The 12,954-nt window shown below is 45.4% G+C and overlaps 1 protein-coding gene across 1 annotated transcript in view; it reads left to right on the forward strand.

The window, feature by feature from the left end:
* Dock2 (dedicator of cytokinesis 2) overlaps positions 1-12,954 on the forward strand; it is a 398,899-nt gene that overhangs the window by 13,869 nt on the left and 372,076 nt on the right. Inside the window, exon 2 of the mRNA XM_050138695.1 lies at positions 8,578-8,661. Coding sequence (XP_049994652.1) covers positions 8,578-8,661 — 84 coding nt within the window. The remainder of the gene's footprint in view (positions 1-8,577; positions 8,662-12,954) is intronic.

Genomic DNA, 12,954 nt, shown 5'->3' on the forward strand with positions numbered 1-12,954 from the left:
GGCTGTCTGGGTTACAGAAGGACAAAGCGTGAGGCAGATGCACACTCAAGCAGGCAGACCCCAGTCAGGTTTGGTGCCAGTTTCGCTGCTCTCTTGACCTTGTGCAGTATACACACTGAGAACGGCAGGCTGTGGCCAGAGCCAGAAAAGGACAGAACTGACCACTCGAGCTGGGGTCTGAGACCCCGCCTCATCCTTTCTAAGCTTCTTCACCTCTCGGGCCTCTTCATCACCATCTCTGAGAATACTCCCATAGGGAGGTTAGGGTGGTAGGGCACACCTTGCCCTGGTCGCCATTCAGTATCCTAGTGATCTTGTCATAGATACTGTTAGTGTATTCCTTGTAAGAAAATGAGACCCAGGGAGGTCACAATGGCAGAGCTGGCATCTTTCTGAGTCACTCGGTTCTCTTTGCTGTGATTGGGGGGGGGTGCATATGTTAGAGAGATGGGAGGGTGAAGAAGGAGAGAAGAGAGAAAGGAGTTAAGTTGGGAGCAGGTGTCTGGGATGCAGAATAATCCGAACAAAGCGGAGTGCCGCTTCACTCGGGATGTGCATAGGGCCAGGCAAGGTGCAGTGTGCTCCCAACTCCGGCACTGTGAAACTATGTGTAATAGATGTAACTATCACATCTCTGCTCCTCACTTGACTTATGGACATGATTCTTTCCCTACTTGGAAGCAGTGCCATGAGGATTCGATGAGTAAATGTGTAGGAGGAGAGAGCGGCGCTTCGAACAGTGTCTGGTACAAGGGAAATGTCTGTTGAACACCCGTTCTTGTCAGGGGCAATTTGAGTACACACTCCCTTCCAGGTAAGCGAGGCCTGGTTTTGTACAGTCTCTCTCTAGGATCCCTAAACCTGTGGAAAGTGTAATTTATTCGCTTGGTTCTCCACATGCCTTTCCGGGTAGTCAGAGCTGGCACAATGGTGCCTACTTTAAGACAGAGAGAGGAAGTCTGGCCTGCTGCTGGCAGCTGCCAAGGTGGGAGGCGCCTGTGGCAGCCAGGCTGCCTGATTCCCCTGCTAGGTTACGGATGACCGAGCGTCACTGAAGACATGCTCCACACATGGCCCCCCACCTCTCTAGTCCCTGGCTCCCCGAGGCCCCAACATTCTTCTCTGCCCTCCTGCTCACCAACACACACTTGCCCCTCCCAGCCGAACCTCAGCACACTCAGGTGCTTGGCGCGCAGTTGTTTCTTGGCAATTTTGACCAAACACACGGATCCTCAGCTTGCCTCTTTGAATCTTTCTAATTTGCCCAGTTCTATGGTGCTGGCCGCAGCTGTATCTCCAGCCTAGCTGTAGAAGATTTTCATTTCTCCAAAATGAGTCTACTATCCACTCGTTCTGCTCCAGTGACCACGTAGCTGCTCGCCAGCTCTGTTTTTCTATTTCTGATCTTCCATACAAATGGGATGGAGTAATGTGTGGCTTTGGGGGTCTGGCTTCTTTTACTTCGCATGATACTCTTCTAGAACCATCTGTACTGGAGAATGTACTGAGTTTATACTTTTATCTGGTCGATATTATTCCATTGTGTGCATAGACCGCATTTTGTTTATATGGCTACTGAGAGATATCCGGGTTGTTTTAATCTTTTAGCTTAATCTAATAGCATCCAATGAAAATTCATGTGAAGGTTTTTGGTTTGAACTCTTTTTGACAGTTTTTGGGTGTGAGCTGGAAATGGAATTGCTGGGTCTCATATTAATTCTCCTTACCTCTGAAGATCAGACACACTGTCCCCTAATTGCTACATATGCCTTGTTCCCATGCTAAGTTTTGGGGATTTCAATTTTTCTTCATCCCTTTCAAACACTAAAAGAACAATCATGGTCACACCTATGGGTGTGAGGTGACATCCTGCGGTTCTGATTCGCAGTTCCCTAATGGCTTCAATGCCGAAGATCTTTTCATGTCCTCTTCCGTATTTGTGGGTCGCTAGTGAAATAGGTTTTTAATTCCTTTGTTCATTTGCAAATTGGTCTGTGTTGTCTTTTTGTTGGTACAATGTAAGAGTTCTTTATAAAGGTCAGGGCAGTCTAGACTTTTTACTAAGATCTGATTCGCTGTTGTGAGTCTCTCTATTGGCCTTTTGCCCCTTGCAAAAAGCAGCTTCTGTGAAGCCTGGGAGCAGCCCTATTTTATGATATTTTAGAGATATCTAAACATACTTTGACAGTATGTCTACTTAGTAACAGTAGTAGGTTCTCCTCTACGGTCTGTGACATCCCCACCAATGAGCTCTTTTGTTTGTTTGTTTTTGAGTTTGATTTGCAATTTGATTAGAGCATCTCTCCCCCCCCCTTCCTAAAACCCTCCCATCACTCCTCCCCACGCTCCTTCAAATCCATCCCCTCTCTTTTCATTGTTATTGCATGCATATGTATGTTTATATATGTGTATATGTTCCCATATATAACCCATTGAGTTCATATTGTGTTATTTGTATATTCTTAGGGCTGACCATTTGGCACTGGACAACCAATTGGTGTGCTCTTCCCAGGGGAGGGCCATCTCTCCTACTCCTAATTTTCCTCAGTTGTCTGTAATTTTGGGGGGGAGGGTTGGGTTGAGACCTTGTAGACTTTTTCTTTTCCACTCTGGCATGTTTGTTGGCTTGTTCTGCTCACATTGGGGCAGCCATGTTGGTGAGATTTTATGGGTGTAGCTTCTAGCATTAATAGGATATGCAATCTCACAGCAAATACCCTGGTCTCCTGGCTCCTACAACCTCCACCCCCTTCTGCAATGTTCCCTGAGACACTGGAGTGTTTTGCAGATGTATCAGTTAGGATGGAACTCCACACTCTGTGTTTTGAATGGTTGTGGGTTTCTGAAGTGGCCTCTGTTGCAAAGGGAAGTAAGTTTCCTTGGTGAAGAATGAAGGCTACACTTACCTGTGGGTATAAGGACCAATGTTTATAGATTGTTGTTAGGAATTATGCTGGTTTAGAAAACTAGTGGTTGTAGATTCTCCTCCAATAACCATGATTTTATTAGCACTGAGAGATAGCTAAGTTTCGGATACCATTCCTCTTGTTGATGTTTTTTAAAATTCATTTTACAAATCAACCACAGCTCCCCCTCCTTCCACTCCTTCCACTCCTCCCCCTCCCCACTCCTCAGAAAGGGTAAGGCCTCCCATGAGGAGTCAACAAAGCCTGGCACATTCAGTTGAGGCAGGACCAAGCCCCCTCCCCTCCCTCCCACCTCCCATCCCCACTTCAAGGCTGCACAAAGCATCCCATCATATGGAATGGGCTTCAAAAATCCAGCTCATGCACTAGGGATAGATGGTCCCACTGCTGCCAGGGGTACCACAAACAGACCAGGCTACAAAACTGTCACCCACATGCAGAGGGCCTGGCTCGGTCCTATGCAGGATCCCCAGCTGTTGGTGTAGAGTCCATGAGCACCCACAAGTTGGAGTCAATGTCTCTGTGAGTTTCCCTGTCATGACCTTGACCCCCTCTCGCATCGAGTAGCTCTAATCCAATTAGAGAGCTGTCAATTACTGCCAAGGATGTGTGGCACTACTGCACTCTTCAGGTTCTTGTGCCGTGTTGGTCATTGGTGTGCTTCATAGGCGTCATAGCTGGGTAGGACTGTTGGTTACCTCCTCCTTTGGAAGCTTGCATGGTGCCTTCTGGTATCATTAAAGCCAGTCCTCAGGGAAGGGACATTCAGGTCAGGCCCAGCTTGGAGGCCTCTGGACCCTGTTTCTGAAGTGTGTGGTGTCTTTAGCAATAAGGAGTTACGTTTTACTTCTAGGGGTGAGCAAGGACAACAGCTAAAGGTTGTATGTTTGGGGACACACAACCCAGACATCTCTAGTAAACAACTCAAAAGAGGGCTTCTCATGTCTGGTATTGGGATCTTCATTAGGTGTTCTTTGGCTCTTGGGTGTGACACCATCAGTCCAGATGATAAAACCTTATTAAAATTGTATGTGTCTATTTAGACACTGTATTATGTGCATTGAAGGTTTCTTTTGGAAATAGTTAATACTATGATTGCCTGTATTACCATCCTTGGGGGGACTATTTCCTGTCTATGGCATCTTTCTCCTCTCTCCCTCTGCTTCCTGTCTGTTGCGCGGCCAGGACTCTGCCACATCCTTCCGTGGCCATGATGCTATGCCTCACTTTGACCTAGAAGCAACGGAGCCAATGACAGAGAAGGAGACCTCTGAAACAGTGAGCCAAAATAAAGTTGTTTGTCAATGTGATAAAGAGGCCTTACTCATGCAGCGACAGAGTTCTACGTTTCGGGTAAAACTATTCTGTCCATGTTGACTTTTTGTCATAAAATATTCATAAGTTCTGTAAATGCCTTTTCTTCATTAATTAACATGATCATCTAAGTTTTTTCTTTATGCTATTGATACAAATGTTTTCCTTTTATTGTTTTGGATATTGAACCATTCTTTCATTTCCAGGAAAATTCCTAGTTGTCCATGGCATCTTTTAAATATGTTGTTAGATTCCATTTGCTAATCTCTTATGGATACATGTGTCTATATCTACAAGGGATACTTGTCTCTACTTGCAAATTCCTCCCATAATGCTTTGTGAAGTATTTCCTACTTCCTTTTGTGGAAGAGTCTGACAATAGGTATTAGTTATTCCTAAATATTTTATAGACTTTATATTAAAGTGATCTGACATTGTGTTTTCTTCATTAGAATGTGTGTGAATGTGTGAATGTGTGTGCACACATGTATGTGTGTATTCTATGTACATGTTCATGTGTGCTTTTACACACATGTGTTTGTGTGTGTATGATGGCCAAAGGTCAATGCCAGAAGTCTTCTTTAGTTTCTCGTTATCTTACCTTTTTGGAGACAGGTTCTCTCTGAACCTGGAGCTCATTGACTGAGCTAGTGGCTGGCCAATGAACTCATTGATCTGTCTGTCTCTGCTTCCCCCAGGGCTGGGCTTGCAGATGCATGCTTCCACACTTGCGTTTTTGTATGGATACTAGACACCCAAACTCAGGTCCTCATCCTTGCTCATTGGCACTTTACCAATGTTGCTATCTCCATGGGCCTTTGGGGAGGTTTCTGATGACTGAATTTTGCTTTTTTCATGAGTCCATGCCGGTAGTTTGTCTAGGGATATGTCTATTTCATCTGGGTTATCTCATCTTCTGGTGTACAAGTGTTGAAAGCTTTCTCTTGTAAAGCCTCATTGTCAGCTAAGCTCGCTGTAAGGGGCAGTGGACGCGAGAGAACCATCGGCTTATAATCCCTTTCCTTTCTGAAATTTTGCCAAAATATCCATCCTCACTTTGGTAGCCTGACGCCTCTGTTTCTTCTTAGTCTACTTGTTTGTCACTTCAAAAGGGGCACATTCTGCTTTTGTTGTCTTCTTACTGCATCCTATTCTCTAGCCGACTTCTCATTGTCTAATTTGTATTATTTTCTTTTACCTTTGGGTTTAGTTTGTTTTTCCTTTTGTTAGTTGTTAAGTAGAAATAAAGATAATTAATTTGAAGTCAATGTGCTTCAAGGCAGACATTTACAGCTATGAAATTTTCTAATCATGCTTTTTGCAGTATTCATGGGTTTTGGTAGGTTGTGTTTTCATTTTAATTTGTCTGAAAAGATTTCCTGTTAGCCTGTGCTTTTTGCACTTGTTTGTGATTTTCCAGTTTTGATTCTGATAGGGATTTCTAGCTTTATTTCTCTGTGGGTGGTTTCTGACCACTATTTCTTCAATTTTTTTTTCTGCCTGCTTTTCTCTCTCCTCTCCCTCTGGAGCTCCCATTAAGGGAATGCCAGTCATTTGGCCATAACACATAGATCTCTGATGGGTTTGCTTTTATTTACCATTTTCTCTTGGTGCATCTGGGTCTGGTTTGATCTTAGCTGCCTTGTCTTCAAGATCACCGATTTTCTCTCTGACCCTGTTGACTCTGCTATTGAAGTTCTTTGATGATTTTTTTTTGTTTGTTTGTTTTCAAGACAGGGTTTCTCTGTGGTTTTTTTTTTTTTTTGGAGCCTGTCCTGGAACTAGCTCTTGTAGACCAGGCTGGTCTTGAACTCACAGAGATCCGCCTGCCTCTGCCTCCCAAGTGCTGGGATTAAAGGCATACGCCACCACCGCCGGCTGATGATTTTTTTTCATATTTGTTATTATTGTCTCTATCCAGAGTTTCTGTTTGATTCCTTTGTATAATTTTTTTTGAGATAAGTTCTCACTATGAAACCACACTGGCCTCGCTCAAAACTGTAATCCTCCTGCTTCACCCTCCAGTGCTGGGATTGTAGCTGCAAGCCAACATACCCAGCTCCATTTTTCTAGTTTCTATGCCATCAGTGATAGTCTTTAATTCAGAGTCATTGTTCTTGTTTCCTCTGCTTTGTGTCATATTGTTTTTCAGTTCTTTAAATATATATGAGAATTGATTTAACTCCTCATCTCCCAAGTCCAGAATTTGTTCTTTTACTTGCCCAATTTTCTTTTAATTTATTCTTTCCCATTAACTGGCTATACCGTCTTCCTTCTTAACATACCTCATAATTTTGAATTGAAAACTATATATTATTATGAAATTTGAATGTTAATTATGATGTAATGGCTGTGAAAGACACGCTTTCCTTGCCCAGAGCCTGCTGTCGTTGCTTGAGCTGGGTGGCAGTGTTTAGATGGTTTAGTCGCTTTTTTGGAAATATTTTTATGAAGACTGTGCAATGTGCTGTGTGCAGACTGGAGACTATAGATGCCTGGAGTCAGAAGAAAGGGGGAAAAGCTAGCTTGCCTTCAGCATTTACTCAGGCCGCTGCTCTCTGCTCAACCTGACTACCTGCCCACATGGCTGTTGAGACTCAGTCAGGTTTCCTCACATTTCCCTATGCCTGTACACAATGTTCATGTTCAGCCTGTCTTTCCAAGCCATTATTCTTGGAAGAATTTCAACTCTAATCCTAAATTCTCAGGGTTTGGGGAGGACATCTTTGTTGTTCTTCTTAATGTGTTTGCTCTGGCAGGTGAAGGGAGTCGACTCGTCTTTAATGTTTTAGAGATTGGTCACTGAAAGTTGCTTCTGTAAGTGAGTATTCAGAGCCAGAGATGTAATAGTCATACAGGGAACACACATACACATGCACACGCATACATGTGCATGCACACACACAATACACACACACATGCACGCACACACATGCATGCATGCATGCGCGCGCGCACACACACACACACACACACACACACACACACACACACACACACAGAGCTCAAAACTTTTTGAGACAAGGTAGTTCATGCTCCAGAAACCTATATCAGTGACTCAGGCAGCCGTCATCAAGACTGCCACTGCCATGGGGAAAGAGTCCATGACAGTGACACTGCGTAGCGCATTTTCCCCTGCAAAGGCGCGGGTGATCTCATGTTCCAAACGACAAGTCCCTGACAATTCCTGCTCCCAAAACTAACAGTTTGGAAGAGAATGCAGGTTCCCTTGTTGTCCACCCTGCCCCCGTACCTCCCACTACTTGCTGGGGACTAAACCTAGGACCTTGCACTTGCTAAGGGAACACTCTACTGCTAAGTTAAATCTCCAGTCCATGGATGGGAATGGATTCCTGAATATGAAGCACTCCTCCATGAACCGGGCAACCATTAGGGAAGGGTGTGACTGTGGCCTGCAGGAGCCTGAAGGGTTTGTTCTGGTGACTTCTAGGTTGCCTGAGCTTGGGTAGGAATCAGGTAAGATGTTTGTGTTGCGATGACAGGCCTGACCTGACGGAACAACTTCAGAGGAGGGGCGTTATTTTGGCTCATTGTTTCAAATGAATTTCTGGCCACCATGGGTAGAAGGCATAGCAGTTTGTGGGGGTTGGGAGCTTCTGGCAATGACTTATCATATCTGAATGGATCAGGAAGCAAAGGCTGGAATTAGGGAAAGCCATAATCAAAGGCTTGCCCTGAGTCACCCGTTTCCACCAGCCAATCCGATACCCTAAAGGCTCACAGCCTTAAACAGTGTCACAGTCTGGTCACAGAGCTTTCAAACAGCAATCCCATCCCATCCTACATACTGGACAAAGACAATCAGGTGGCAACACAGTAGTGGAGAGCACTGCATGTTGGGATTCCGTTGCTGACATGGAATAGATGGGCAACAGGAGGCAGCCAAACTCAAAGGGCAAGAGAAGAGTATGGAAGCTGGATTAGAGCTTCCTGGCATTTCTTGCCTTGGTGACTGTGACCAGAATGTCTTCATTTCTGTTTCTGGGTTCAAAGCTCCTGTCTCACAATGGGTCCCTTTGAGGAGGGAAGAAGGAGCATACAACCTCATGCCTGGTGCAGAGAAAGAGGCCAGATGTGTAGATGGTATAAGCAACCTCCTGGTCACCAAGGCTACAGTGCAGGACCAGAATGGGAAGAGGTTTTTAAGTGGGTCTGGATTGATGACTGAAACAGGCAGTTGGCCTTTGCATTGACTTTCTATAGCCCACGTGGGTTTCCTAAGTGTGAGACGGACTCAAGGCAAAAGCAGCAAGATGGAGCCAGTAGTCAAGATAGCTAGAGGTCTCACTGACTGTCTCTGTGTTCCATTTAACAGCCATCTACAACTTCCAAGGCAGTGGAGCCCAGCATCTCACTCTACAGATCGGCGATGTGGTGCGGATACAGGAGACCTGTGGGGGTGAGTCGTTCTTGCCTCTGTGGCCCTCCGATGTTGGCGCCTTCACTGTAGGAACCCAGGCACTTGCAGTACTCTCTCTAAGCATGCACTTGCATGGCATGTTTAAGCACATCTTGCCCATTTAGTACAGTCAGCCTTGTGGGCCCACGGGTTCTGCACCCACGGGTTGAACCGACAAGCGACAGACAATATTGCATCTGCAATATGTATATTCAGTTCCTGTCGTTACATAAACAATGCAGCGTTATGATTATTTATATGACATTGCCACACACTGGATATTAGAAATGGCTTAGAGATGATTTGAAGTATGTGAGGACCTTCATATGGTCTGCATAGATATGGTGCCATTTTATAGAAAGGGGCCTGAGCGTCTGTGGGCTTTGGTGCGGCAATCCTGGAGCCAATCTCGCCAGTATTTTGAGAAATGACTGCAATTAGAGTTTACGGAACAAAAGAAGTGCTTTATTATTTCAGGGATATGCGTTTCATAACAAAGGCCTAACTGGCTGCCTTGATGTTTGCTATGCTAGGCATTTGCCACAGTCAGGGGACTATGGGACTCTGGGCCTGTGGATCTTCCTAGCTGTAGTTCTTTATTAATATGTACACTATTGTAAAGAAAAATCAGCATCATCAAGATGCAGGAGGGTGCTGTAAGTTATCCTCCTGACTCCGAGAGAGAGGCTGTGCCGTACAGAAGTGTTATATAAATGCAGCTCCCGGTGGAGCAGGGGCCCAAGCTGGGGGGTGTGTGCTAGGTAAAGTGGCAGCTCTTTGCTTCTGGAAAGCCATGTGGCCGTGAAACTAAGTGTATATTGAGTTCGGTTCACCCATAATGGTGGGGACGGTAGCGAGAGGGGGTGCGTCTTAATGTCTGCTCCAAGACTAGTGGCCTTGGGCTCATGAGACAGGCAACTGAAAACTATCATCCAGGTTACTGATACACTTGATATAGGAGTCGGATTAGTGTATAATTACGTAATGAGTTTGTTAATGTGTCACTGGTGACCAACAGACTCTCCCATCCCCCACACCCAAGCTGTACTTCCAGAGTTCTCCCTTGCTGGGCCAGCTTATGGCTCCTCCTACATAAAGGACACAGAGTTCACGGAGTATATGATTCCTGGGGCTGGCAGAATGAAGGAGGAAGCAGAGACTGGCCTGAGAATACAGCTGTGCCGTCTCCCAGCACGTCCATCAGATGAGGCCCTGGAAAGGAGGACAGGGTGGTAGGGAGAGGTGTGATAGAGGGTAGACCTCTGCTGGGACACAGCAGCCAAGAGCCATCTTGTCATCCCAGCAGACCAGACGCTGCCTTCTATCCTGGAGAACCCAGAATCCTGCTTAGGTCTCCCATCAGCCCGTTAGACACGGAGAGTCCTCCGTGCTGCTGGATGAGCTGCCCGAGGCCTCCCAGGCAGTGGAGCCCCAGCTCTCTCTGCAGATGTGTGCAGATGTGTTTGCACACCGACATGACCTTCATACAAACACCTATAACCCCCCAACAAAGACACACACATACAAATACACAGGTACCCATAAACATAGTAAACTCATAAGCACACACAAGATCACAAATAAACAGGTATACGTTAAAACAGACGCGGACCACGAAATCAAGCCAATGGAAAAAGCTTTCTTTGAGGAGGGTAATTTAGGGTTTCATATTTCAAAGCAAACTTTTAAAGGGATCGCTACAGAGAAATGAGAGCTGCTTCTATGTACTGCACCATTTGGCAGTATTCTTTGTTGGGTTATAACTAATAGGGTACCATGTACTGTGCAGTGCCCAGGATTGGGAATATTCTAGCCTTGGTTTTTTTGAACACAGAAGATGAACGTGGTTCAGGAAGTGGGTGGGGGAATGGTGAGGAGTGGGTGGGTGAGGGGATACCTTCCTGTAGACTCAGGTCTGTTATTCTGAATTCACACCACTCCTTCCCACAGTACAGTCCTTCCTACAGGACAGCCCTGTGGTTCACAGTCTAATTCTACCGTGGCAGAAAAACTTTTTTATCTGTAATCTTCTCATCAGTTTTAATTACTTATTATAAGATATCTATTTAAACCAAAGACATATTTTTAAAAAATCCTCAGAGGTTAACAATGATTAACTTTGGGAGACTGGAATATGAGCGATAACTATTTCTCACTTTGTGCTTTACGGTTGTTTTCAAAGCATCGGGGTCAGAATAGGGCTTCCTGCCTCTACCAGCTAACAGATTTTGGCTCAGGGGCTTCAGGTTCCTCGCCTGAAGAGTTGTGGTCACACTGCTCCTGAGATTGTTGTCTGAATCAAAAAGGGCAGAGGAGAGAGGTGATGTAGCACTGGGCTTGGCTTAGGGTCAACATTTCATGCTCCTTCCCTTCATCTGGTGGAGCTGCAAGAGGACCAGGATGGGTACCTATCTATGTAATATGGGCTCTGATCTGTTGGTAGCTGAGTCTTTGGGTTCCTACAATGGATGAGGTTAGCCCCCATTTTTTTGCACACCATATTGCTTTAAATAGGATCTGTCTGCTTTGAGTTCATGTAAGGGTCCAGTCTCTGAAGTCTTACAGTAATAGTCTGAAGGGAGCAGGAACTTTACCGTGAAGTTACAGGTCAGGCCTTTGGAAAGTAAAGTCGCGAGGGTAGAGGCCTCATGAGAGAATTCTGGAAGCTTTATAATGAGTAGATGAAAGACCACACAGATAGAGAGAAACGTAGAGGCTGATAGGACACAACAAGGCGAACCCTCACCAGAGGCTGCAAAGTGCTGTGGGACCTTGAATCTCTAGAACCATGAGCCATAAATATATGTGCACTGAGTGTACTCAGTATGAATGGCGCAAGCACAATGGATGAGTTTTATGACAAAGATAGCATGTTATGATACAAACCCACATAGTTCAGGAGGGCTGTCACCTTTCCAAATATTTAGTGACATCTAAAACTCCAGTCTCATAGTCAGTGTGAAATCTGCTTCCCTCCCCTTCTGCAGTATTTAAACCCCATTTAAAGGGGTGGCAGAGAGTGCTCTCTCTACTATCTGTCTTCCTTACTCAATTAGGTACTAAGATGAGTTATCATGGCAAAAGCTATGCAGCTGGAGACTGAGGTACCAGATGCCTGAGCCATAGTCATGTGAAGATGCTCTTGGCGTGCAAATCCCATCACGCCTATGTGGACCAAGACAACAATTACCTACCTCCAAACCTCTTTCTTTTTTTGTTTTAGTTTTTTTTTTTGTTTTGTTTTGTTTTTTGTTTTTTGAGACAGAGTCTCATTATGTAGTTCTTGTTGACCTGGAACTGGTTATGTAGACCAAGCTGTCCCTGGACTCCCAAAGAGCTGCCCGCCCCTGCCTCCCAAGTACTGGGATTAAAAGCCTGGGCTACCATGCCTAGCTGTCTTCTAGATCAGAGTGGAAGGTGTTCTTTTGAGGTAGCCCAGTCTTATTTAGGGTCTTCTTTGTAAGGTCTTCCCAAGGGATGTATGTCCCATGCTTAAACATTTGCTGCCTGGCTTGTCCTTTTTGGAATGACGGGGAAAGTCTCATTCTTTCTACTGATACTTGTGTATGTCAGGGGCTTGTTGGAGGGGTGGGACTTCTTGACAGAGAGTCCAAGAAGAAATACTTGCATTTCAGTGGCCAGTAAAATAAGACCATAGGGAGGGGTGAGAGGAGGGGCCAATGTTATATCTTTGGCTGTTACAAAGCGGTGTGACGTTGCTGCTGCTTTCTGCAGAGGGTATCCATGGCATCATTCTGAGACTCACTCTTCTCACCCAGTGATGTCTACAGCTCTTCAGAGCTGGCAGATGCCCAAGCCTGGCATGGCTGTGTGGGCCGCAAAGAGCTAGTGAAGGCTTGAATCTCCACATGCAGAGTGGGGCTTACCAGAGCCCGCAGCACCTTCTGTACTGGCAGTCTTGTCAAGGGGTGATCATGACCCGAACGATGGGGATGTTGTGAGCTCTTCCCAGGGACTCTGTTCAAGCAGCACTCTGCCAGGAGCCCTCCTTTGTTCTAACCTGTGCCTGGAGTGGCTGGTGTGAGCGGGCCTCTATTGTTTGAAGATGCTGCTCCACTCTGCATTTCAAGCCCAGTTTTCCTGTTGTTTGAATGAGGGTGGGGCTGAGGTGTCAGCGAACTTGAATTCTCTATTCTGTTGTCATGGAAATCTGCTGAGAGGACGTCAATTAAAAGAACGATATTCTAAATCTGTAGGTTCTGGAAACATAGAAAACACGTCTAACTTGCTGGAATTTTGGTATTGGTTTAGTTATTTTCTAAAAGCAGATCG

Source organism: Alexandromys fortis, unplaced genomic scaffold (genome assembly GCF_014885135.2).
Source record: "Alexandromys fortis isolate MF-2015 unplaced genomic scaffold, M_Fortis_MF-2015_v1.1 scaffold_11, whole genome shotgun sequence".
NCBI classification, from domain to species: Eukaryota; Metazoa; Chordata; class Mammalia; order Rodentia; family Cricetidae; genus Alexandromys; species Alexandromys fortis.